This window comes from Chinchilla lanigera, unplaced genomic scaffold, assembly GCF_000276665.1.
Source record: "Chinchilla lanigera isolate Chin_1 unplaced genomic scaffold, ChiLan1.0 scaffold00001, whole genome shotgun sequence".
Classification (NCBI taxonomy): domain Eukaryota; kingdom Metazoa; phylum Chordata; class Mammalia; order Rodentia; family Chinchillidae; genus Chinchilla; species Chinchilla lanigera.
The window spans coordinates 43,548,957-43,575,978 of NW_004955402.1; the positions used below are offsets into that span (position 1 = coordinate 43,548,957).

Genomic DNA, 27,022 nt, shown 5'->3' on the forward strand with positions numbered 1-27,022 from the left:
TCTCTGGTTCTTGCTAAAATCTCTGTGACCCACCTGTCTCTATTCCTGCACATACCACCCTTTTCTTGGTGAGACTTCTTCAGAAGGTGCTACCTAAAGTCAGTATTCCCCCCATTACTCTATCACTCTATCCTAATTTCCCTCATAGCTCTCTGTTTTCTAAAATATGGGTATATATTTTGATGGCTAATTTTATACATTAACTTGGTTAGGCTGTAATATTGACTGACCAAATATTTGGTCAAACATTATTCTCTATATATTTCCGTGTTCCAGAACGTTCTCCAACAGGCTCCTGTATTCAGAGCTGCTGGGGCTGTTGGAAAGTGATGGTATCATGGGTTCAGAGCTGAATGTGTTGTAGGAAGTGGGGCCTGGTTGGAGGTGGGTTACTGGGGCTGTGACCTGGAATGGTGCATCTCCCTTCCACCTCCTCCCTTCACTCTCTGCTTCCTCACCACCATGATATGAGCAGCCTTTCTCTGATATCCTATCTCTGCAGCCAGCCAGTCATGGACTGAAACTGTAATCCAAAATAACCTTCTCTTTCTTTAAGTTGTGGGTGTTGGATATTTTGTCATAGCAATGGGAAAGTAAGATTCTGTAAATGAATTTTTTAGATGAGATTAATATTGAAATTAGTAAATTTTGACTGAGGCACATTATCCTCCATAATGCGAATGGGTATCATGCACCAGTTGAAAGATTTAGTAGAAGTATCACTGGAAATTAAAAAAAAAAAGATTTAGTAGAAAAGGACTGACTCTCAAGCAAGAGGGAATTGTGCCAGCAGCCTGCCTTTGGACTTGAACTACAACATTAATTCCTCCTTGGCTTCCCAGCCTCCTGATCTATGCTGAAGATTTTGGACGAGCCAGCATTTAAAGTTGCACAAGCCAATTTCTTAAAATAAATTTGTTTTTAAACATACACATTTCTGCCTGTCTTCCTGGACCAGAAGGTATCCTCTACAGCAGCCAGGACTCTAATGTTCACTACTTTACCCTTCCCCCTCAATAAACTTTTGTTGAATGAAGTGAATAAGGATTTCATGATAGAAAAAAAGGCTATTAAAGGAAGTAAGCAGAGTAATGAGAGTTAAAAGCTGGAGAGACAATTTCTTTTTTGTACTGGGTTAGTGTCCCCCAACGTAATGTCTATCTGGAACCTCAGAATGTGACCTTATGAGATGGGGTCTTTGTACATATAATTGAGATGAGATCATACTAGATTAGGGTGGATCCTGACCTAATAATTACTGGTAGTATCTTTGAGAGAAAATACACGCAGAAGGCTCAGAAAGGAGTGCTAAAAATGCCACATGCTCAGAGACCTGAGGATAGAACAGGTTGGACATGACACTAGTGGCAAACCACGGCATGACAGTGGGCAGCCAGCACTGACTGGAAAAAAACATAAATGGTTTCTCCCTTAGACCTCCTACTGACACTCTGATGTCTGATTTCTAGCCTCCAGGGCTGTATGAATCCATTTTTGTTTTAACCCACCCAGTCCTTGGCACTTGGGCGCAGCGGCCTAGGAAACACCTCTACCAGTTCCCTAGGCTGCAGTCCCCCGTGTATCCTTGTGGTGTCACTTTTCCTTGCGTGCCTAGAGGCTCAGCAGTTTCCCACTTGGCCACCCTGTAGCCTTGCACCCAGACACAGGACAGGGAAAATCTGCATATGGACGCAAGGTGGTATGCTGTGGTTTTGGGTTGCAAAAGCGTAGCAAGCTTTTTAAAATCTTCATTGTCTTGGCTGGAAGAAACAAACTTCCAATTGTGCTGGGAATCTACACCAGAGCACAGATGTTACTGGGTAAAAAATGTGATACACAGTACTAAGTGGCCTTCTAGAATCCATTTTTTTTTTTTTTTTTGGTTTTTTGGTTTTTCTCCGGTACCGGGAACCAAACTCACGACCTTGCACTTGCCAGGCAGGCGCTTTGCCACTGAGCTAAATCCCCAGCCCCTAGAATCCATTTGTACAACTTCACATGCAGCTAGGGGCAGTGACGTCTCAGGTAGCTGGTGTGGGTGCTGCCACTGACAGCTCTGTGTATGTTGAGTGACTCCGGAGAGGACGCACCTGGGAGAGCGCAGAGCAGGCCCACAGTGCTTCAGCAGCACCCAGCATCTTGACTTCATTGAGCGTATCACAGTTTGTAATTGCATTTTATGTGATTATTTTGTTTGGATGGATCCCTGGGAGGAGGGCCGAGTATGACCTTTTTGTGTCTGTGCTACGTAACATGGTACCCAGCTCACAATAATTCATAATTACTGAATAAATACATACATACTTTATAGGTTCATTTCAGGATGCTAAAAGTGCCTTGCTAAGGATGACTAAAAGCCTTTAAAAGTAGCCTTCTTGGGGCTGGGGATTTAGCTCAGCGGCACAGCGCCTGCCTGGCAAGCGCAACGTCGTGAGTTCGATTCCTGGTACCGGAAAACAAAAACAAAAACAAAACAAAAAAAAAGTAGCCTTTTTTCTTTTTAAATCACTCTCCCTTCTCTATGGCCCAGTTGAAGATTCCCTTCCTATCTATACATGGAGGACTCCTGCTACCAGCTCAAGGGGTTTTCTCTTCCCAACTCTATTTAGCTTGTTTTTAGTTGTCCCCCTCCAATCTTACATGGGATTCTAATCCAAAACAGATGCAACTGAGTCACTGGTGGTGGCAAGTGGGGTGGACAGGATCGTTACAGACTTTCCCTTTGTGAGCTCTTAAGTACTTCTAATAAGGCCAACCTCTAGGGAGCCCCGCAGAGCTTTTGGTTCAAAAATTCCATCCTGGGGGACCTAGAGGATCCACAGAGGAGAGAAAGGGGCCTCTGACACCAAGACACAGTGGTAACTGGGTCTTTAATCTTTGATTGAGATTCAACTGTTCAGATCACTGCAGGGGGTGGTAGACCCAGGACACAGATTCCAGCTGTTGAGAAATGTCCCTCTCCACTTTTCTATACTTATCTCGTAAAAGGATGGACTGGGTGTCAGCACAAAACACAGTAGAGGCATATAAGAAAAATAACTTTGTTATTAAGAATATACAATCATACAAAAGTACTTCATAATATCACATTCATAACTGTTTGAATACTAACTTGATTGTTATATGACCTGTTATAAATAATGAACAGAGCTATTGAAGTATAAACTAGTTACTGGGAAATAAAAACAAACTCACAACACACATGGAATTCTCAGGGCCCTTGCTTTGGGAATTTGGCAAAGGATACTGAGACCCCTGAGGGATATGTTGTAAAAGGGTCCTTTTCTACGATTTCTCTAAAGTGGCAACATTTGTAGAGGAACCATGGAAAGCCCATGATTTTATGCTTTAACAGCGATGGTCACTGTGCTTTTTTCCAAATGGAAAACTATTTTTTGATTTGTTATGAAACATACATGTGGACTATGCCAGGAAAAATCTCATCAATTTCCCCGAATTCATGATTAATAGCTTTCGATGGCTCTATTCTACTAATTGTTTGGCCCAGATTCTTGCAAGTAAGTCTTCAGGAAGGTTTGCTGGAAGATAAGCCTGCAGAATCAGGCTGCTGTGGCTGTCCCTGTGGGGCAGCTTGCATGGGAGAGGACAGCGATGGCCAACATATGATGGAGAATCGCTGCTGAAAACCCAGGGTGAAGCCTGGTGCCTGGTTAGGGAGAAAATCTTTTCCTGCATGACTATGATGGTCATCCCAAGGCAAGGCCAAAGTGATTGTGAACCTAGGAAAAGGAACACAACCAATCAGGTCCTAGTCTAGCTCTGGTATTTGCTGGAGTACTATTCCTTGCTTCCCTTTAACACCAGAGAGCATTTATTATTTATGTGTTGGGGAGTGGACATACCTGTCATCTTAGTTTACACAGGAATTTCTTTGGTCAACTCATTCTGAGGCAGGTGTTGGAAATTAGCACAGGAGGTGAGAAAAAGCAGCTTCCTCTTTATATCCTCAACCCCTAAACTCCTTTTTCTTGGCACATACAACTTTTAATTTTTCCATCTGGAACCGTGAAGGCAAGGATTTTCCTAAACTAAAATGCATGCCCTCCTTACTATTCTCAACAGCAGATTTTTATTACCATTGCTTGCAAAAATTTGATGTCAACATTTGTGCTAAAAGGTCAAAAAGGTGTACAAGGATCTTTTTCCTCCGTGAAAGATGAAGTGATTTCATAAAATTGTGGCAAATTTTAACTCCTCTCCCTAAGAAAAGACTTTTTCCCTTTCCTCTGAGCAGAGGTTTTATTTAGACAGTGATGCTTTGGTTTTATATACTCAACTAAAAGCTGTATTAGAAATAACAATGTCTTATGATGTCTTATCTTTGAAATATATAGAGTACATACTTAGTTCTTGCAGTAGTCTGAATTTTGAAAAGCTGAGGATTAATAATTTTCTAAATTGACCTGGTATAGCAGATCAAGATTATAAAATTCAGATTATTGTGTGTTTTGCTGGAGATTATTATTTAAATTAGTCTCATGAATCCCAGATATTTTGACTTTTAGCTCATTCTTTTGATATATTTTCCTAGCCTTTGGCCAATCATGCAGTTTGCTTGTATATTATCAACATTTGACAATAGAGGTTATATTTCTAAATACAATTCACAGCCAAGGAAAAGCAAAGGTAATTAAACTGCTCATTTAAAAAAATCAAAGATGAGCCTAATCATCTCTCATGGAACCTGTGTAGGGTTCTTTTTGAGCATTCATCTATCCACACCCTTTACATATTGTGTTGCACAAGTAGGCAGACCTTAAATGTGCCAGGTGGGATTCAACAGCTGTTGAGCCCATCTCTCCATGAGCTGTGGCTGGTGAGGCTGTCTGTGGCAAAGGTCAGATTCTGGAGAGACCGAGAGAGCAAGGGATGACAGAAAACAAGCACTGCTGGTGTGTTCGCCTTCACATGCTGATAGTCAATCACCGGGGATCTGTTGTGATTAAGAAAGAGCGAACCAAGTGTTCATAAAAGGCTCAGCCAGGTACATCTCTAACATGGTGGAAGGAGGGAAGGAAGCCTGGTGCTACTGAAGGTCTGCAGATGATCCTGTCCTCTTCTTCAAGAATAGGACTTAGAGTGGCATGCAAACTCAACAATGGTGGTTTCTTCCAACCAGCTGTCACAGCAGGGTAAGCAAATGACTTCGGTTCAAAGGATACAGAAAAAGTCAAACGCAACCCCCCTGAGGGAAGGTTGCAGGACAGGAAAGAGAGACCTGTTGTGACAAACAGTCCGTAGTGATTGTGTGTGAATCTCCCTGTTCAGATCCCCTGAATAGGAAGATAAGAAGCTCCTCTGTGTGCCCAGGGAGAGAGTGGACCCCCTCAAACCTGAAAGCTGCCTCTGAAACCAAGAGGCTCCCAACAATACAGAGAAGGAGCAGATCCTTTGGCTAGCTGTTCCCGGAACCTGTGAATCCTAAGAAGGCCTTGATGGGATATGTTTTCCTCTGGGACTCAGAGGTGCTCTGAAAAGATACTGTAATTCCATGCCAGGATGGGAAATATATCTCCTTTTATCAGCTTCCCATACTATTGAGGGAAAAATCAAGGAGAAGGCTTGAAAGAACTGGAATTTGGACTAAATTAAGGAAAAGTTGAAGTATTGGAGAGAAAATTTTTGCCAAGCAAGGAAAACCACATTTCCTTCTCCATAAAAGAGAACTCTTTTTTTTTTTTTTTGGTTTTTCTCCGGTACCAGGAACCGAACTCACGACCTTGCGCTTGCCAGGCAGGCGCTTTATCGCTGAGCTAAATCCCCAGCCCAAAAGAGAACTCTTAACAGTGCATTATTCCCAGTATGCTGGCAAGCTTGCTGGCTCCAGACAAAGACTTCTAATGCCCAAGGAAAGCAAATTTACCTGCCTTTGCCAAGTTGGTTTCAGGGGAGTCCTTGCCCAGGGTTCCCCTGCTTCTCTGCCAACAGCCCATGCCAGCACCTCTTTCCACTTCATTTTGCATTGATTGGCCTGGATCACAGCCCAGTGGCACCTCTGGGTACCTGATCAGAGCACGGAATTCTGCCTTCCTTCCTAAGGGTCAGCCATCTTATTTAACAAATAACTTGTGATTTATGGAGCAGGACCATGCTTTTGATCAAACAGCTTTAAAATATCCTGGCAACCAGGAGTCCACTGTTTTAATATGAATTGGGGAATTTCATTCCCTTATTGTCTTTGAAAAAGGGGATTTATTCCTATAGCCAGAAGAACTTTTTCTCCATGAAGGATTCATATAGATTAGCATGACATGAACACTTAACTTAATCATATTTGAATTTTAAAATGTGACAACCTATATGGCAATAAATATACAACTGTAATTCTCTACCTTCTCAATCTCTACTCTTTACTTCTGTCCTTTCCATAACCAAATTTGGGCAACAAGGTTGGATAGCAGGATGGGATATGTAATATCTATTAGATTGACAAGGAAAAAGAATTATCCATCAGGGTGAATCTTTATGGTTGTTCACTCCATTTTAATTAAAGAGATCTAATTTGGGTACAAGAGGAGGAACACAACCTTTCTGTGTGGAACATGACACTTTTTTCTTCTTTTTTTAGAAGTTAGCCTCAAGCTTTCTTAGAGCTCACCTTGCCATCTTTCCCTTTTTTGGTATTGTGCCCAATTTTACGATGTGGCAAGAGTATTTAGCTCACAAATCCAGAAGCTTCTGAAAAAATAGGATGCCAAAGAAAAACAGGGTGTTAAAGAACAGTCCTGACTTTCTGCAAACATCGCATAAATTCATCATTTCCTCCCTCCTGTCTTTAGTAGGGCAGTCTGAAAATAGAATTTAGAAGAATAGTAGTGAGAAGGCAGGAAAGGAGTTAGGAAAGAGGAAATGTTTCTTTCTACATCTCCAGTAATTTTTTCTTTAGATGCTTTAGTTGCAGGTGGAGGTACTCCTCTTCTCTGCTCCTGTGAACATGTGGAATGTGCTAGGGCTAGAAGTCCCTGGGAGCTCCCAGATCCCTTGCCTCAGTTCTTCTTGGGTAGTCATCTCCAGAGCTGAAGTCCAGGGTCTCTGGGTAGCTGGGAAGTTCGTGAGGTAAAGGGAACTCCTCTGCTGAAGAGTGAGTCCGGTGCCCGAACACCTTTTCCTGCAGCTCAGCAATGTCATTGCGGATGTCAGCCAGAATAAGGAGCAGGAAGTCGAAAGAACCCGGTGGTCCCTGCACAGTGGGAAGAATCAAAGCTGTAATTTACAACAGATTCACCCCGTGGCAACAATGGACTCTCTGGCTCCATGATCTGCTGGTCCTGTTGCTTGCTGGTAACTCCCTTCTGGAAAACTCTGTGTCCCAAAATGGAGTAATTATGACTGTGACAGCAGACAGGGACACTCGAGGTTGTCTTCTAATTTCCTGTATCAACTATGGACACTGGTGATACATTCACATATCCTCTATCTTAACTCTAGGCTATGTCAAAGCTGACAGATGAAAGAATATGAGAGTAACTGTCCTGAGTGACTTGCCAAAGAAATCTGGAAGACACTTGTGAAAATAGTGGCATGGTGGTTAAGAGGCCGAGGTTCTATTGGGTTTGACTCCCAACTCTCTCACTTGTAAGCTGTGTGGTCGTTGGCAAAGCACTTGATTTTCTTTGGGTTTCAGTTTTCCCTATCTGTAAAATGAGGCCAATAGACCAACATCATCAGAGTTTTGTAAGGTTCGGAAGTCAGGATTTAAATGACTTAATCCAGGTAAAGGGTTTAGAGCATAATAAACTGTCCAAAATGTTCTTTCAAAATAAAATTAAGATGTTTACACGATGGTGGACTTGAAATGGAAAGCTAAATGAGGGTGAGAGTGTGTTATAAAGACCCAGTTCCTGGACTATTAGGAAAGGTTAAAACAAAAATTTCCTAATTTTCCTATTTATTGAACATCCTTTATTATTATACAGTACAACTTTAATTCCCATGCAGTGCTGTAAAAATGCAATAAAATGTATAAACATGCATATTCTGGGCCTGTTACAGTTTAAAGGTGAAACTGTTATTACCCCTGTATGTCTGTTGCTGAGGTGGCTACCGCCTTAGAAGCAGCAGTTTACACTGCAAAGCACTTAGGTGTGGTATTTTGCTATCATTTGACCCTCACAATAAGCACTCAAAAAGTGGCAGATCAGACTGCCCTACTAGTACTGTACAAGGGAGAGGGCGAATGCCCAGAGACGCTAGGTGATGTGTCTGTGGTCAGAAAGCTAACAGACGGAGGCGCTGAGACCTCCTGTCTCTGTGGCCACAGCTGTCAGTCTTTCTTCAGATAGAACAATGATTTCTTCACAAGTAGTAGACTTCTTTGCATTTGCTACACTTTTGAGTATTACTAATTTCCATTTTGAGTCTCCGAGACACAGCTGATATATGCAGTTAATTCCTTCTCAGGTCTCAAGCAGTCCTGCATATCTCTGACCTTCGTGAAGGAGTTAGGACTGTACCAGGTTACATCCTCAAGTGTTCCAAATTTTGAAAATCCATTGCTTTCTATTCTGGTTCTCTGAGATATTTTATGATACACTGTACTGGAAACAGACTCATGGCATAGTGGAATATAGAATACATTCCACATGAAGATTAACCATGATAAAAGAAAAAGTAGCAACGGAAAACAAATTTAAACAGTAATCAAAACCAGTTGCTAAAGGCTCCCATGAGACTCTTCCTAACCACAGAGTTCTGCTTAGGCGGTTTCTGTCATGAGGAGTCACTTTGGGCTCTCATAAGAGCTGCTTCACTGAGAACATCCCCACTCTGGAAGCAGGACAGGTAGTGCCACTTACAGGAGACCCTCTGGGTCCAGGTGCTCCTCTTTCTCCCTGAAAACAGAAAGGCCAGGGTTAGTGTTCTGGACCATACGAACTTCACCACCACAGTCTCTATTCAGACACTCACCAATCATAGCTGTTTTCCTACACAAAACAAGCACTATATTTTCTATAGGAAACAAATGTAGGAATGAAGCTGGGCTTGTGGGATCATTTATGTGAACAGAAATACTCGGGTCAAGTGTTTTTCATGCTGATTTTCTCCTAAGTCATACATTTCAAACCAGATTTGACACGTATTTCAAGGCAGCATGTAGAATAATAAAACTTTCTAAAGTATCACACATGACTTCTTTTTTGGGACCAATAGCAGGAAGCCCTCAAAAGTGAAATCACCTGGTTGTATAGAATGGAACTGCTGTTTTGACTTCATAATCTTAAAGAAATGGAGATATACAAAACAAAACAACACCGGTCAATGAGAAAAACATGTGAGTATCACAAAATAGAAGTTTACTTAAGACTTAGAGGGATCGTACTTATTGGGAAGGTACTGGTGGTTGTATTTACTTTTAGGGTTCATTCCATACTTTAAATTTTGTTCCAGTTTTGCAGGTAAAAGTACAAGTTGAGTATCCCCTTTTCAAAATGCTTGGGATTAGAAGTATTGCGGATGTCAGAGTTTTTTAGATTTTTTTGGATTTTGGAATGTTTGCATAGAGTGCCATGAAGCATCAATAATCTGAAAAATCTGTAATCAGAAATATTTCAAAATCCCCACATTTTTGAGCATCATGTCAATGTTGAAAGCGTTTCAGATTAGATTTTAGGATTTGGAATACTCAACCTGTACATCTGTGTTTTAGCATTGCTATATGCAACACAGGGAGGTAAATAGTGCTTATTGAACTTTGCTTGGTGCCTGCAGAGTAGATGGAAACAGACCTTCAGATTGTTTGGATCACTTATAAGACTTACCTTAGAGCCATCCCTTCCTGGTGCACCTGGTGGGCCCTACAATATACAAGGATCTGGTTTAATAGAAGGAAAAGACATAGGACACATACTTTTACCAACAACAGTAAGTGGATGTCTGCTAAGATACTGACCACAGGGCCCCTCCGGCCTTGCTTAATGTGGGATAGATCAGGAGATGGTCCCATGGGTCCCATTGAACCCCGTGGGCCAGGCTGCCCAGGAGGGCCTGGCATGCCAGGAAAGCCTGGGCTCCCCTTTGGTCCTGGTGAGCCTGTAATCAAAGAACAGCTCATTAGCTCACAGCTTGTGGGAAAGCAAGGGGTTCTGATGGATGAGGGTGTCCAAGAGCTGCTTCAGCCACTTTTCTTTGCACTCTGCCCCTTTGCCTTCTGATAACATCAAAAAGGTGTCCCATGGGAATTTTAAACTTAACCTAATCAAAGTGACTTCCCCATCTTCCTCTTTTTATGGACCACCAGTCATAACAAAAACCCGAGAATCTGCCAATATTTCCGTTTCCGCAACCTCCTTACCCAAGCAATGACCAGCTCCTTTCCCAACGCCACTTATAACTGTCGGTGTCTCTCTAGCTCCTCCATCATAGCAGGCTACTCTCATATATGGGTAGTAACTATCACATCTGGATAGTGCTTAAGAGTACAAGTTTTAGTGTCAGAGAGACCTAGGTCTGAATCTCTGACAAGTTGCTTGTACTCTTTGAACCTTAATTTCTCATCTCTAAACCTGGGTGAATAAAAAGCTTCTGTACAGAATGGCTGTCCTGAAGGAGATTTTAGACACACACATACACATCACTTAGCATAGTGAGTGTCTCACATATAGCAAGCACTAAAAATACATCTGTTAGACCTTGCCTTTCATTTGTTTGACTCAACTCTTTCTTCATAGCCAGTATCCCTCTATTCCCCCACCAACTGTGTTTACTCCTCACCTGTTCTTTACATTTCTATATTAATATTATTTCTAAAATAAGTCTTACTGTGTAATTTTCCTACCTGCAACCCTTTGGTACAAAAGTTTCAAGCCACTTAAGTGGGATAGCAAACTCTTCTGCAGCCCTCCACAAATACCCACAGTGAGAGTAGAAATGTTGCCCTGTCCTAGATTTGCTACAGAGTCAAGGCCTGCTGCAGGTGAGGAGGGTAAGAAGATCTCACCTCAAGGTTCACATGCACAGCTCAAGCTCAGGATGACAGCTGTAGCAGGAGATCTGAAAATGTTCTCTAGTCTCACAATTTTAGCACAAAGTAGTAGCTGAAGTCTACCGCAAGGGCAAGCTTGCAGAGAGACGTGTAAGAGTTAGTGAAGACAGAGTAGAGTACAAACAGAAAAACCCACTGGTATCCTTCGCCCCCACTGAGCATAAGGCAAAAGGATGCCACCACTGGAGGAATCTGAAAATCTGAAGACTGCAAAATATACCCTGACAAAAGAAAAGAGTACCCATCTCAAGGACTAATTAACTAACTATGTACCCTACTGTTCCCCTACAAATGATGTGAAGCATTCAATAGAAAATTTTGAGCCACATGATAAAAGCAAAAGCAAAACAAGCTGCTGTCAAATGAGAACAATTAGCAAAACCTGACTCAAGAGGTGACTTGGATACTGGAGTTATCTGTCAGGGATTTCAAAATAACAATAATTAACATGTTAAAAGTGATAGTGGAAAAATAGATGGCTTGCCCCAATAGATAGACAATTTTAGCAGAGAGATGAAAACTAGAGGGAAAACATCAAATGGACATAAACACAATATGAAGAGATGAAAACATTTTTGATAGGCTTATCAGCAGATTGGTCACAGTCAATGAAAACATCAGTAAAATTAAAAGCTGTATCAACAGACATTCTCCAAAACTGTTTGGATACATGTCCTCAAAAGGCTCACTGTGTTGAAGGGTTGGTTGCTGATTTGAGCTTTTGGGAAGTGACTGGATCATGAGAGCTTTATCCAAGTGGATTAATCTACTGATAAAAATCGTATTTTTAAAAACACCAGCTAAATTTTGAGACATTTGGTCTTTCCCATATCACCCAACCATATGATGTCATGACTATGAGCTACTAAATTTTAGATCTCCCCAGGAACATACATTACTATTGAATGACTCAGCATCCTGTGGAGAACTTCAATCTTTGGTTACAGTGTTAAGAGTTCTTGGTTTCACAGCCCCAACACAGCCTCTTTAGAGAAATCATCATTTGGTGACCTGGCTTAGAGGTGATGGAAATGGGGATTGGGGCCAAATGGAGTGGACCACGGGGATGTGACCTTGAGCTAGACATCTGGTCCCTTACTCTTCCTCTGTTTTTCTGTTTCTGTTTCCTGGTAGCCATGAGGTGAGCCGCTGTCATCTGCCCTGTCCTTCCACCATGATGTTTCTGCCCCACCATGAGCCTCTGAAACCGTGAGCCAAAATAAACCTTTCCTCTTTCAGTTGTTTTCATTAGGTATTCTGCCAGAGTACCACAAGATGACTAATATGAAAATGAAGCACAAAGAGAAACCAACAGTAAAACAGAACATCCAAAAGAGCTGGGGCAACATCTGTCTAAATGTCACCAATGTTCGAGGACACAAAAACCCTACAGAGTTTCCCTTTGTATACAGTTCAGGCTCACAGCATACTATGGTGGCTCATTCTCATCTTCCTCTCCAGGCACTTTTCCCACCGTCACCTCTTTCCTCATCACCTCTCAGTCCCAGACTCCCTGAACAGACCCTGTGTTATGGTTTGTGTCTGGATGTCCCCCCAAAGCCTCCAGCAGTCATGGGGCAGGTTTTTAGAGTTTATGACTGATTCATGGGTGTGAGTGCCATACCCACCTTGAGGCGGGTTGTTTGCATACAATGTAAGGGAGAGAAAGAGGCTGCTTGCCTCTGTTCTTCCCTTTTGCTCCTGCTGCTTTTGCTGCTTTCCACTGCCATGAATGGTTGCTCTGTGCCATGTGCCACTCTGCCTTGGAGCCAGCTGAGTATAGACTAAAACCTCCACAAACTGTGAGCTAAATAAACCTTTCCTTGCTTAATCTTGGGCATACAGCATTTTTTCTCAGCAATGAGAGAAAAGCAACCAAGACACCTTGCTACTACACACCATCCAGCCTAGACTGATTTTCTGTTTGTCCTCCATCCTCATTTCACCACCGTGGACCTCCAAAAACATCTTAACATTCTCTTCCTGTGAGAGAATTAACCACTTACTTTACTTCACACCATTATACTTTATATAAAGTATGATGTGGACCATATAATGTATATATGCACAAACATATGCTCTATATGTTTATATAATACACATACACACATTATCTCTAAGTATGTTATGTTAAAATTAGGAGATTTCATAAAAATATCTGCATTTTTGGCGTCAATTTGAAAAGAGGAAGAACTAAAATCTGAAATTTAATTTTCAGAGTCCCAGAACAAATCTGCCATTGGCACAAATGACTGGAGCTCTATATGGGGGCTGCCCTTTAAATGGATCTATGCTGGATCTATAGTTCAATGGATCTATAGTTCAATCCTTGTCACTCTTGATCCCTTGCACTCAGCCCCCTTCATTCATTTGTCCACCTGCACTTCATCTGCACTTTGCAGATGATGAGGGCTTTTTGTTGTTGTTTTTGTTTTTAAAATTCTTTTCAGAGGCCTAAAGCAACATAGCATTGTTATAAGTATGTAAGTATAAGAACAAACTATTTAACTGTTTAATAATTCTTGTCTGCATGTGTGCCAAATTTTGGTCATACCATTTTGTCCTGGAAGTTCATGGGGAAGAGAAGGATGCAGTGTTTATACAAAAAGGCACAGTTGTAAATGATCTTTTGGCGTGGGCTGGCTTTCAGTGAAGGTTGGGGCATCCAACACTTTCACCAGGACACAGAATTGCTGCCACACAGGGAGGGTTCCAGGGAATGCCTTGCTGGTTCCTCAAGAGTCACAGTTGTGTGAGGTGTGGGGCTGCACCCTTCTCACCTTTGCACCAGACCTTGAATATTAGCCAGGAAGGCTGAGGGGAAAGAGGGTGTGGATTTGAGAGCACCTCTTAAAATACCATGGTAGAAAATACCCAACAGGAAATTTATCATCTTCACCATTTTAAAAGTGCAATTCAGTAGTATTATGTGCATTCATCTCCACAACTTTTTCATCTTGGGAATGTGCAACCTTATGTCCCCTGAACAATTCCTCCCCATTTCCTCTCTACTTAGCCTCTGATTACCATGATTTGCCTTTCTCTTTCTTTTACTAGAGTTTTAGGGCAAAAGCCATGCCTCTGTGGTGATGGGGTGTCCCAAGAGACTAAGCCCTGCCACCTGTCCCATAATGCTAATCAAGGAGATGGGCAGTGGCGAAAGGCAGAAAGGAGACTTAATCCCCAGGGTCATGCTGGGAAGCACAGATAAAGAGGTTCAAAAATCTGTCTTAGGAGCTTTGAGGTTTTATAGAAATGGGGAACAAAGGCAAGGGTAGAGGGTTTGTATAGCTGATAGGTAATGCTTGTCAAGTTGTGGTGGGCTTGATTAGTATCTCAGGCTGATTCTGTGAGGTCCTAGGAGAGTCACCACTTGTGGGAACAATTTGGTTCTAATTATGAGATGATGGTTCCTGCTTAAAGGAGGCAGCTTTGGGACAAATATTCCTGGCTGGAAGGTGACCTCATTGTGGGGTGGGCTGGGAAGCTCTGCTTTTCTTGGACTTGATGATGACTGCAGGTTTAGGACAATGACTGAAGACTTCTAGGCATTGTACCAGGGTCTCTGGAGCTGTACTATGTACAACCTGGCACTGGATGTCCTCAGCAAATTCTGAAAATTAGTCACTCTTACCTTCGTATCCTCAGTCTTGAAGGGAGATACAATAAGCTAGGCAAATTTAAGGTTAATAAGCCTTTCATTATGGAGACTCCTTAAGTGACTAGCACTCACAATGTGCAGAGTTAAGCACGGATCTGACCCCAAATTTTAAGGTAATAAAAGACAAATATAAAATAAAAGCTGAAATGCCAAGTTTCATCCCACCTTTAGTAATCCACTGGGCATCTGTAGGCTCTGTTTCTAAGTTCCTGTTATATTCCTGTGAGTTTGATTATTTTAAATGTCTCATGTAAGTCTTTTAATGGAATTATTTTACTTAGCCTATTGTTCTCAAGGTTCATCCATGTTGCAGAAGCCTCAGAATTTTCTAGTTCATGGAACAGTTAATAGGAAGGTAAAGGCAGGCAATACTCCCTCCAAGTATGTTCCATACCCCAACTCTCACTACTAGTTATGGTTTCATCCTTAATGAGTTTGTGGGGGAAGAGGGGGCCAGATGCCTCCAATAATTAAATATTTTACCTCCAATCACAGAAAGGCTAGAGATAACATCTTCCCTGCCTTTACTAAATCAATGACCCTTAGAGACTATTGTATGTCAAGTACATTTAAGGGGGCCCTGATACGGAAATGAAGTGCCTCATATTTAACAGTGGAGGCTAGACAGCAGCCAGCCCCTCACCGCCAAAGCCGAAGGATTCCAACCCAGGATCTTTCCTGTGTTGGTACTGTAACCTGTAATTTATCATAGGCCTTAGGATGAACTTTTATATGAAGGTGAGAGAACTATATTAACTTTCTAGGTGCTCTGATATATCTCAATGGAGGGCTTCAAAAACACTAGAAGTAGGAAGTGAGAAATTCTTTATGTAGGGGCCTCGTTCATTGAAACCGTTCACTGATCCTCAATTGTCTCTGTTCCATGAAGGACTGTGGACAGCTCAATGCATGTTAGAAACCAGATGGCAGACTTGGAAAGGAAAGCTACTAAGCCATTTATTTAAAAAAAAACAGCCAGTCAATTGCCCCCCTGCTCCTGTACCTGTCCTTAGTCAGAGACATGTTGACTGGCCTGGAGATGGACTTCCTCCAGAGAAGTAAAGCAAGAGCATTCTTTTCTAGAAGGGTGAAGAACACTTGAGCTGGGAACCAGTTTGTAAGGAGAGACCCCAGACTACTTAGAAGCAGCAAGAGGCTGCCTGTGTGCGGCATCTGCTGAAGAAAATTCTGCCACAACCCAGAGAACCTCAGGTTAAAGGAATGAACAAGAGAATAAAGCCAAGTCCTGGGCCAGTTCTTGGTTCAGACTGAGACCCAGGGCACCTATGTTTGATGAGATTAAGTACTGAAGACACACAGATCCTTTGGGAAAGACTCTGAGCCTGGATTCTTACTGACTGTCAAACCTAAAACTTTTCCATACCCTTTCTGCTTGGACAAATTCTACCAAGTGTTTACGTGCAGATCAAGCTCCAAATCCCTGATCGCTGCAGATTACAGCAACTTCCTTCTCTCAGCTCTCACGGCAGGAAGTATCTCCACACTTACTTGAGGGCATGTGGAAATTCTTCTACTCCATTTGTATTCACTGCCTGTCTTGTCTTCACATTTGGAATGGCAGGACATCATTCCAAACACTTAGCACACTGCTAAGCAATGATAACCAGTGATCAGACAATTAATGATTTACAATCACTTGCTGACACTAATGTCATTTCCTTTACTGATGTTAAAAAAAAATTGTAGAAGGGCTCAGATAAAACATACACTTTGTAACTGTTTTTTTGAGGTTTTCATCATATTTTGAAATGAAATGGTAGGACGAAAAAGTCTGGGGATATAGTTTGGTATGAAGGCCCTAGGTTCGACCCCCAGTATTGCCAAAAAAACAAAGCTTTTTCCTTCAAATTAATAAGGCTGAATCTCTAAAACTGTATGCTGAATTGAAGAAGCCAGAAAAAAGAACACAAGCTAAAAAATTCCAATAATGTGTAGTCCTCAAACAGACGAAGCTATGGTAAAGGAAGGCAGAACAGTGGTACCTGGAGCTGGGGGGGGGAGTACACTGACTGTAAATGGGCACAAGGGAACTTTCTGGAGTGACGGAACAGATTTGTCAAAACTCACCAAATGATAACTTAAAATGGGTACATCTTAAATGATAGCTCAATAAGGTCTACTTATAAAGAAAACTAGGCAGCTAGATGTAACAATAAAGGTGAATGTGTTAGTAAGGGTAGGTGGAAAGAGAATTGGGAACAGTGGAAGTGAGGTTGGCCATGCATTGGTAGAATTATTCCGATGATATATACCATTTAGATTTGTATGTATTCAAATTTTCCACCATGAAGTTAAAAAATAGCTTGGTGATTTTCTCTTAAAATGATCTTTGAGGATCATATCTAACTCCAAGACAGTCACCTTTTCCTCCCAAATTACATCAGTTGTAAGGGGTTCTCAGGCTGGAAAGCCCAACTTCCCAAGGCCCTCTCACTACACACGGGCATGGCAGCTCTCTCAACACCTGCTCCCCTTCTCCTGATGGAAGCTGGAGAACACCACCTTGCCCTGCACACCATGACCTCTTGTGACTATCCTGGTGATTCTACCAGCCTCCTGGGCCCCCATTCACACTCACCGGGCGGACCCTGGCCCCCAGGTAGGCCAGGAGGTCCTGGAAGGTAGGTGTTTGAGGCCAGCACCTTGTTGCCAGTGATATACTTGCCCAGTTCAGCAGCACTGTTGGGGAGCAAAGCAATCTGCAAAGAAAAGGGGAGACCTTGGTGAGAAAGCAGTGGGCCCCCTGTGAGGGAGGTTGTCTACAAAAGCTGTAAGGCCTTTTCATGATTCTTTTTAACCACAGCTAGTTAGAGACCCACAGACTGTAGAGATCCTCTTCCTAGGCTTAAATGTCTCCAAAGGAAGACAATGTGCATGAGCTATCTTGGCTAGTTAGTTTGCCTAGGTACCATTAGAACTCATTACCATAATTAATACGACCTATGTGTTTCACACTTTCAATCTGTTCATCAAGCTCGGTATGTCTCAAGCTCTTATTACTTACCTACTGTGGGCCAAGCTGTACTTGGTTCTGTGGCTCCAGTGGTGACCAAGACATGGCTAAAGAGCACTCAGTCCCGGGAGACAGGACCAAGGAGGTAGATGACAGTTCACCCCCACTCTCAGGCTGGCTTTCAGTGTCAACAGGCAGTGGTGATTGTGGTGGTTTGAAACATGTCCATAAGTTCTGTGATGCTCCTTTTTCAAAAGCAGAGGCTAATTTCCCATCTCAATGTGGACTGGACTTAGCAAGCAGTTTCTAAAGAACAGAGTGTGATAGAGGTGACAGTGTGCAGCTTCCAAAATGAGGACTAAAGGGCACTGAAGCTTCCGCCTTGCTCACTCTCTCGGACCACTCATTCTAGGCGAAGCCAGAAGACTGCACGAGTAAGTGACCTTCACATTCCTCGAGGTCAGGTTAGCCATGTGAACACTCAGTGGCTGCAAACTCAATTTCCTCACTGGCAAGAGGGAAAAGTAACATTTACTTCTAGGGCCATGAGATTTACCTGGAGAAATGTATGCCGTATGCCCAGTACAAGACCTGGAACACATTAACTGGCTGATAAATGGTAGTTCTAGTCTCTCCCTCTAGGAAGCTAATTCCACGTACAAAAATCTAGTGGAGGAGATACATTTCTAGGACTTACTCCACACCCTGGAGTCCTGTAAGCATCTCTGCCACTCTCCAAAGCACACTGCATTTGTCCCACATCCTCTTGGACAAGGTCCTAGTTGGGGACCCTCTAGTCGGAGGACAACACAGCCTCCAGGCAGCATATAGCTGATTCCATCCTTACCCTTTCGAGTGCCTTGGAGTCTTGGAGTGTTTTCCAATTTTAGATCTGAGATTTTGTAATGCACCTACTACCAGAAATCATTGTGTCTGGTGAGGTTTGACCCTAGCGCAGAACACTGAATTAAAAATTCTGCAAGTTTCTGCCTCTGACGTTCTAATCAACTCTGAATTGTAACTTTTAGGAGGAAGAAATGTACAGTGGAATGTTGATGTGAACAGCCATGGAGTTTCCTTTACTTCTCCCTTTCCCAAGAAAGGCAGTACTTGGCACCTCTCACTTCCTTCCTCAGAGCTTCCCTCCTCCTACTTAGACCACAGCCTCCCAGTCATGTTCCGTTGTGCACTCTGCGGGGGTTACATAAAAAACCCCAGGACGTCGGGGCCTGACTTCAAGATGAAAGAACTCCTTATCAGGGATAAGGGCAACTAGTTTGATAGTAACAAGTGGGGAGAGGAAGCAAAGGATGGTCACAAGATCTTGAATCACTCAGGGTACCACACGGGAGACTAGGAGACAGCTCCTGAGCCTCAGCCATGGTGTACCATGAATGAGTACAAGTAGACTTGGGAAGATCTGCTCTCCAGGAAATTCTTATCAGGCTTCAGAAGGTCATCTCCAGCACAGTGTCTGTTTTGAGCTTGGGGGATTGGCCCTGATTGTTTGCAGCATTCCCACACAAAGAAAGAAAGACCTGTGACCAAGACTCCACTCCCTTGCTGGGTAGTTTCTGGGTGTGGATTCTTCTCGAAATAGTTTGAAAACTTATGATTTTCTTAGTTACAATGGCAGATGTTCTTGCCAGAAGAAATCCAATATAACGTAAAAAAGAATATCATGATATTATGTGGTTTCCCCTTTGGCATCCACTGTTACCTGATACATCTTAGGGAAAATTAATTCTTCTGGTTCCATTTTAAGGTGGTTGCCCTAATCTCACACCCTACTAGCCCCTTTTTGAAGCACCTGAAATGTTATTCACAAGATAAAACCACAGACCACCTGGCTGTCCTAGAGTTAAGAGGGCTGATTTTCATTTCAACTATCCTGTCTTATTTGGGCTAGGGATGAGCCCTAGGCAAAAACTTCCTCAAGAAGGTTTCCGACTTCCCACTTGAAGTTGCAACTAAATTTAGGCCTGCTGAGATCCATTCAGCTCGGGGTACAAGGGTACTCTTGGAGCAGGAAGCTCCAGGAATCTTCAAGTTGTCTTCCTCAGGGACTATCCTTAGGACTCTATTTGTCTTTGTGCTACTGGGGATTACACCCAGAGGCATCTTACTGTGTTATATTTCCAGGCTTCCTCTTTAAAATTTTTAATTTCAGGGCAGGGGCTTGCTAAGCTCTTCAGGCTAGGCTTGAACTTGCTATCTTCCTGCCTCAGTCTCTCAGAGTTGTGGGGAAGGTATCAGAATCCTTGGAGAAGGAGAGTCTTGCAGATCCTTGGGCTAAGAGAGTCCCAACCATCCACTGTCTTCTAGATAGACTTTTGTTTTTCTCACTTTAAGAAGATCTAGTGTTCCCTGAAAGATATAAGGAATTTTAGACATCCTACCAGAGATGTCACTCATTCAAATACCCTGTGATCATTTCTCAGAATCCAGCAGAGGTGAGTAAGAATCACAATTCAGTGCAATTTGAAAGTCAGCTTTGCACAACTTCAGGTCAGGGATGACAGTTTAGGACACGGCTATGATCTGGAGTTTAAAATGGTGATGGCAATACACTGTCATGGCAATAGACCCCTCCAACCTGCAAGTGGGTATCTGGAGTCCTGGAGTGAACCAATGAGGAAAATATAAGTGAATCTCTTCCAACTACAGGCCAGAAGGTCAACACTGGCAGCTGAAGATTGGTCCAATGTTATTATCTGCTTCCAGCTGGAAAACTAAAATGTGGATCCTATTTGTGGGCTCTGGCAGACTTGCATTAAAATGTCAGGCCTGCTACTTTCTACCTGTAGCATCTAGGTCCTCTCATCTGTAAGACATCCATGGACAACGGCTGCCACAGGGTTAGAATGGTGACATTTTTAATGTGCCTGAACCAGTGTCCAGCCATTGTCACAGACACAGCAGCACTGGTCTGCCCGGGCTTGCTTCTGGCTCTGTTCCTAAGTAGCTGTGTGACTTCAGGTGAGTCCTCTTCCACTTCCAGCTTTTCCTCTTCACGTCTATCAATCAAGAAGTTTGGACCACATGACCATGTCTTGCGCAGTACTGTACTTTCAAATTTTTCAAGAAGGACTGCAGATGAGAATTGCAGGTGGCAGGGCTCTGTAGGTGCTCCCCAGGGCCCTTCCTGCTGTGTTTGCTTCCTTGTTAAAGACATAAGGTAGCCAGTAAATGTTGACCTCAGCGTCCCAACCGATCCACGCTGGGGAATCATATTGGGCTCCCTTCAGCTCCTGCGTCAGGTTAGGTGGGGTGAGTGGACAGTAAAGGCCTACAGGTTGCCAGGTATGAGACAGGAAGATTATAGTAATGCAGCCTGAGTCTTCATCTTTCTTGGGTTCAAGTAATGGAATTAAGAATATCATTATCTTATACTAGCTTTGTAATGGCACATGTAACTTATGGTGCTGTTGGCATGAATCAGTGAGAGGCTGCCTGTAAAGTACTTTGTAAACAGTGCTAATGATTAATGTTAATTACTTACTGGGTAAATATTTACAGAGCTCTTTCTAGGTGATAAGCACTTTTTCAGGTCCTTTATAAATATTAATTAATTTGTTTCCCTCTGAATACCCTACGTGACAGCTATTATTATTACCCGCTTTTTATAGGACTGAGGCACAAAGAGTTTAAATATTCTTAGTTAGGGTCATACAGTATGTGGTGGGGCAGGAATTTAACCCTAGCCAATCTGCTTCTAGACTGCTTTCAATCATTACACCAAGTAGCATCTCTTAGAATTACAATACTTGGCTAAAAAGATCCACAGTCACTTTAAAATGAATTAGTCTTCCCGAGAATCCTGAGAAGACTCATTCACAGAGTAAGTAGCTCAAGGCAGCAGAGGAAGCCACAATCTATTAAGAAGCTGTACGCCAGCCAGCAGGCTGCAGATCTGTTCTTCTGAAACTGCCTTGACCACCAAACTTCTCATGCCTGTCTAGCCCTCTCCATCTGGCCATGCTGACCTATTCTGACCCATTCTGTTGGCTTGGTTTGTCATTAGATAGTTAAGTGTACTTGAGGCAGGACTTTATTCCATCTTATTTTGTTTCCTCATTTCCCAGTTCACTGCAGGGCACAGTAGGTGCTCAATAAACACTTCCTGAATCATTATTCATTCTTCTATTGACTTTTCACCATGGGGAGAAGTTGCTGGTTTAAGAGTGAAGAGACCCCCAGCTCCCCAAGCAGCCATCAAGGGAGACTGAGCAAGTCAAACATTTGGTCAGTCTAGAACCCACCAAATCCAGGCTTGCAGGGAGGGTCATACCTATTTAGGGTTGTCCTCCCTTGAGACTCTAAAGCCACCCACTCAATCTCTGCTGCAGGAACATAAGTGACTTTAAAAATGATTCAACAAGCTCCTTAACTCTTATTTGAATTCGGTGGTCAACAAAACTCAGACTCATTCAAAGTTAAATAACAGATATTTTAACTATCCCCAAGTTCCCTTACTGAATCATCTGTTTTCTTTCAATATCACAGAAAAAAAATGGAAGAGGTAGATGCACTGGGTTCTACATTCCATTTAAAAAACATTTTATCAGAAAATAAAGCATAGAATGTGGAAACCTCAGTAAACAAATGTATTTCAGTAAATCATCAGAAGTCAAACACCCCTTTAAGATTGCTCAAGTTAACAACCAGAATTTTGCCAGTCACTCCAGATTTCCTTTTCCTGTGCTCATCCCAGTTTTTTCCCTTCACCCCCAGAATTAATCACGATCCTGATTTATATTACTTCTTGCATTTTAAAAAATAATTTACCACCCAATAATGCACACCTAAACACTACGGTTTAGCCTTACTCATCTAGTATATTTTTTAAGTTCCTTATTTCTGTATGTTCCTTACTTCTACTTCACCTGTCTTTTCTTTATAATTTATCCCTTGAAGAACCCATATCATTTAATGGGGAGTGTTTCCCACAGTTGGAATTCTGCTGACTGTACACTCACGGTGCAGTTCAACATGTTCACACACCATTTAATATTGGGGGGTTGGCCACTGTCCAGGACACCCGGTACTTACTTCTGGCCAGTGTTTATTTGGGCAGCTGTCCTATTTTTTTGGGAACAGAACAGATGGCACTGCCAGCACCAAGCTGATGTTAAAACCAACTGATGACCCAAGCACCAGCACAGGAGAAGTGAGAAGAGCTGGTATTAGGTCTTGCCTTTTGGGCACTTACTTTACCTCCCTGAGACTATAAGCCATCTTTCTTACAGGGTTGTGGTAACAATTAAGTGAGACTCTGGTTATAAAACATTTTTATGAACTGTAAAACACAACACATTCCAATGCGTACATTTAAAAATGAATTGCTCCTCATACCATTCCATGAATGTCAGTATTAACTCAGAATTGTCATGATGCATGTGTAGGGAGAATTTGGTGTAAGGCAGAGAACAATTCTAGTCCAGCCCACCTGTATGAGCATTATTAGAGCACTAATATGACCTCGGGGATTTTTATGTAGTTCTACAGCAAGATTTTTGAAGGTGTTCTGAGGCAAGCTTTTAGATTTCTTTTTAATATTTCTTCTTTGATGGATCATAAAGTTTCACACAGAAGTTAAGGGAAAGCTAAACTTAGCAAATGAATTTCTGAACAACTTGTGATATTTAACTCCACTCTTCCTAAAGATCACTCCAACTAGAATTTCCCTACAGCTTGTGAGTTACTTCCAGAAAAGAAAAGTGAAGGTAACCTAGCTTTATGCCTTGAGACAGTGATCACCTGCCGTCTCTATGCCTTGAACCTTTAGAATATGAAAATTTCTCATGTACTCTCTTCTGGGTTCACACAATAAATAACAGCACTAATTCAAACTTAACCTGGAGATATTTATGTGAGATATATTTATTTATATGTCCCTGTGTTTTTACTAGCATATAATACAAAGTTTTCTGCCTGAACTCTCAATGGGATCACAAGCTATTTAGGGTCATATCCATATTTTACCCATATTTATACAGTACACATATACATGCCTCTACTAAAGTTGATGTCTTCACCAACAAGGCACGGGAGCCCTGCAAAGATACTTTTCTTTTTAATCTGTTGTTTTGCTTAACAGGTAGCTGTGGTTCTCATTAGGGCCAGCTGCTAGTTTGTTGGACATGGAAAAGAGATTTTTTTTCTCATGTTTACCCTTTTGCCCTTTAGAAAAACTGGTCACCAAAGTTAAACAGATTATACACACCTCTTTGATCTACTAAGAGACTTGAGTTGAAGCAATTAAAAAAACAAACCAGTGAGTTTATGTTTCATCAGTGTAAGAGCAATTCCAGAGTTGCTGACAAGTTAGCAAATGGACTGACAGGTCTATAAAGACCGGCTATCTGGACCCAGGAGGTCGTTCAAGAAGTAAGGTCACCAGATCCATCACAGGATCCTTTACCACAGCATGATGATGTGACTAGAGAACTGGAATCCCACAAGGCACCCATGGAACCTTTCGTAGAGCAAGTCAGTCCTCACCCTTGGTAACTCGAGGTACCCACATGGGAGCTTCCCTACCTGCACGTAGCCCAAAGTGCAGAGTGTAATTTTTAAATGTGAAACTGAAGTTACTGCAGAAGGTCCTAAGTCTACAGAAGTTTAGAAAGAGGGTGCTCTCTATTGATAGAGCACAGATAAAATAAAACCCAGGTCTGCCCTGGGTTCCATAAGGCTGTACATTCATTTCTCAAGAAATTGCACTAGTCATAGTGTTACCCTCTCTTTGTGCCCCTTCCCAGGGTCTATTTTGATAACCACTTCCTCAATTCTTTTCCATCACTGCATTTGGTTGCCTTTTAGATGGCCAGCTCAGGAGTGGGAAAGTGAGCTGAGTCCAGACCCAGTTGTCATCAACCACAGTGAATGCTCAATACAGATAATTTATTTTTACATTGACCTTAAACTTTCCTACACTTCAGCCAAGTCCTCCTTTTGTTACCCGTCACCACTCCCACGTGCTCAGCAGTACCTTCTGCTTTAGCTGCAGCACCGTCTGCTTCATCTGGTGGAATTCCTTGCATGTGGCACAGCAAGTCCCAGCTTTTCCCACGTTCTCAGACTTCTCCTCGTGCCCTGGGAAAGGAGACGGGCTCAGTTCTGTCAGGGAACTGGAGGAAACCCAGACCCAGAGAGAAGGCATCAGGAAGGGCTGCCCTGGGGTGGGGTAAGAGATTAAATGTTGAGAATACTCTACTTCTTAGGTCCCTAACAGCACGCCCTGGGTCAGGGAGGAGGGTCAAGGGACTCCAGGTTCTCTCTGGACTCGCTGTTCCTACTTAGCGTCTCAACTGTGTAAACATGTGACAAATATCCTTGTTATCAGTGCCTTTCATGTGTGGAAATGGGAACCATGGTGCTTGTATCAGTGCCTTTCCAGAAGGCAGGCTCTGTAAACCTGGCATTATTTACGGTGCCCTCAAATGGCCAAGGTTCATTTCTACACATATCCCCGAGCTCAGGCAATGCTGGTCTTCATCACCTCTGACCATCTCTGTCTCAACAGAGAGCACAGCTGTGTTGCATGGGGCCAAGAAATGGAGATAGGGTAAAGGTTAGAAGACAGAAGCGTTAAGACAAGCAGGACAAGGAGGCACAGAAACATTCAGCAGATGGCATTGCCTGACAGTCCCCATTTCAATGGAATGGATGAATGACCAAGCTAGAATAGAGGGATGTTATTCAACTGTCCTTAGGTACAACAAACTTAGTGGATCTGGATCCTGTGTCGCCTTTCCATGCAGGAATCCAGCATTTCGTACAGTCAGCACAGTCCAAGTTGGCTAAGGCTTCAGTTTTTCACCACAAAATACACAGCTGACACAATCACATCTATCTATCCTACCATCCATCTATATCTCTCCCATCCATCTTTCTAGCCTTTTTTCCGTCTGCCCTCCCATCCACCTCCCCTTCCCTTCTTCCTCTCTATTCATAGAGGACCTACTGTTAGTTAGGCCTTGTGTGAAGTGCTCCGAATATAAAACAGATAAAGATACCACCTTCCACAATTTACAGCTGAACTTTGCTTTAAGAAGCTAGCAATGGTGGCAGAGCTGGGCCACGAGGCACAAGAGCTGGCCCATCTTTGCCTTTCTACTTTTGCATGCTCAGTCGAATTTCCCAAGTTGTTGTGATTAAGCAATTTGACAGTTTTGAGGTAGGACAGACCTCCTTCACCAATTTGTAGGCTCTATTTCAATTGGATCATAGAACGGGCATAGTTTTAGTTCCATGTCTATTATAGACAAGGAAAGTGAGAGCAAGAGAAGGAAACACACTTGCTTTGGGTCTCCCAGAATGCTATGTGCAGACCAGGCACTTACGGGGCCCAGCTGGCCGTTGAGAGGGTGAGTGACATGGGACATGCCTGCTATCAGAAGTTCTGCTGAGAACACCTCAGAGCCATCTGCAGGCTCCAAGAAGATGCTCCGCTGAGCCATCTTTTACATGAAAAGGTCTTCACAATTTTTTGTTCCCTTGTAGAATTACCAGAAGATGGAGAATCAAGATTAATGTTATTTAAAAGACTTGAAGATCCCACTGACACTGAAATGTACAGCAGGATAGGAAGCAGTACGGGTGCTGGTACACTCAGGTGATCAGGATTTGAATCTCAGGATGGTCACTTAGTATCTTATAGGTTGGGCAACACATCTATTCCTTCAACAGTAAAATGGCTATAGCACCTGTCCCTGGGGTTGCTGAGAGGAGTCAACGACATGAGACATGTAGGTCATACAACAAGGCCCTGCCTATGGCAAGTGCTCCACACGTGGTGCTGTTCTAATATCATTTATTGTTACTCTTTCCCTACACAAATAGAGATATGCGGTAAGGTACTTGACATCATCCTGTGATGATGAAACCTGGGTGTCTCAGAAGGTTTGAGGTGAAATAAGGACTCATACCTTGTTTGTGTGTATAGACCTGGAATATACAACCCTCTCAAGGCCAAAGGGGCCACCCAATTGTGCTGGAGTTGCAACTAGTCTGCATTAATGTCAACACAGGGCTCAAAGTAATCTAATGTACCCTAAATTAACAATTCATTTAGACATCTATGCAGGTGTCTCTCCCTGCATATTTTCAGCCTTCTTAATTAATGATGTGGCCATGTGTATCTGGGAAAGGTCTGGTGAGGTATTACCTGATTTTGTTCCGATAAGGTGCAATATCATTAATTAGCCACATGGGGGCATGGAGCTGTAATTTTTACTGAAGTTAAGTGGCTTATACCTACCAAGTATTAGAAAGTGAACACCTTAGATATCACGATACCAATATCCAATAATCTTAGAAAACCCAAAGAATGTTCCTAAGGTATTTCAATTGGGCAATGTCATAAGTGAACAAAGCATGT

At 42.5% G+C, this 27,022-nt stretch overlaps 1 protein-coding gene across 2 annotated transcripts in view; it reads right to left on the reverse strand.

Annotated features, from left to right (window-relative positions):
• Positions 1 to 2,853: 2,853 nt before the first annotated feature.
• Positions 2,854 to 27,022, reverse strand: part of Ccbe1 (collagen and calcium binding EGF domains 1) — a 267,922-nt gene continuing 243,753 nt past the window's right edge. For both annotated transcript variants that reach the window (XM_013511096.1, XM_005373004.2), the window contains 6 exons: positions 24,632 to 24,735; positions 17,263 to 17,383; positions 9,911 to 10,050; positions 9,780 to 9,815; positions 8,817 to 8,852; positions 2,854 to 7,201 (listed from right to left, as the gene is read on the reverse strand). In XM_013511096.1, coding sequence (XP_013366550.1) covers positions 6,974 to 7,201; positions 8,817 to 8,852; positions 9,780 to 9,815; positions 9,911 to 10,050; positions 17,263 to 17,383; positions 24,632 to 24,735 — 665 coding nt within the window. In that variant the 3' untranslated portion in view covers positions 2,854 to 6,973. The remainder of the gene's footprint in view (positions 7,202 to 8,816; positions 8,853 to 9,779; positions 9,816 to 9,910; positions 10,051 to 17,262; positions 17,384 to 24,631; positions 24,736 to 27,022) is intronic.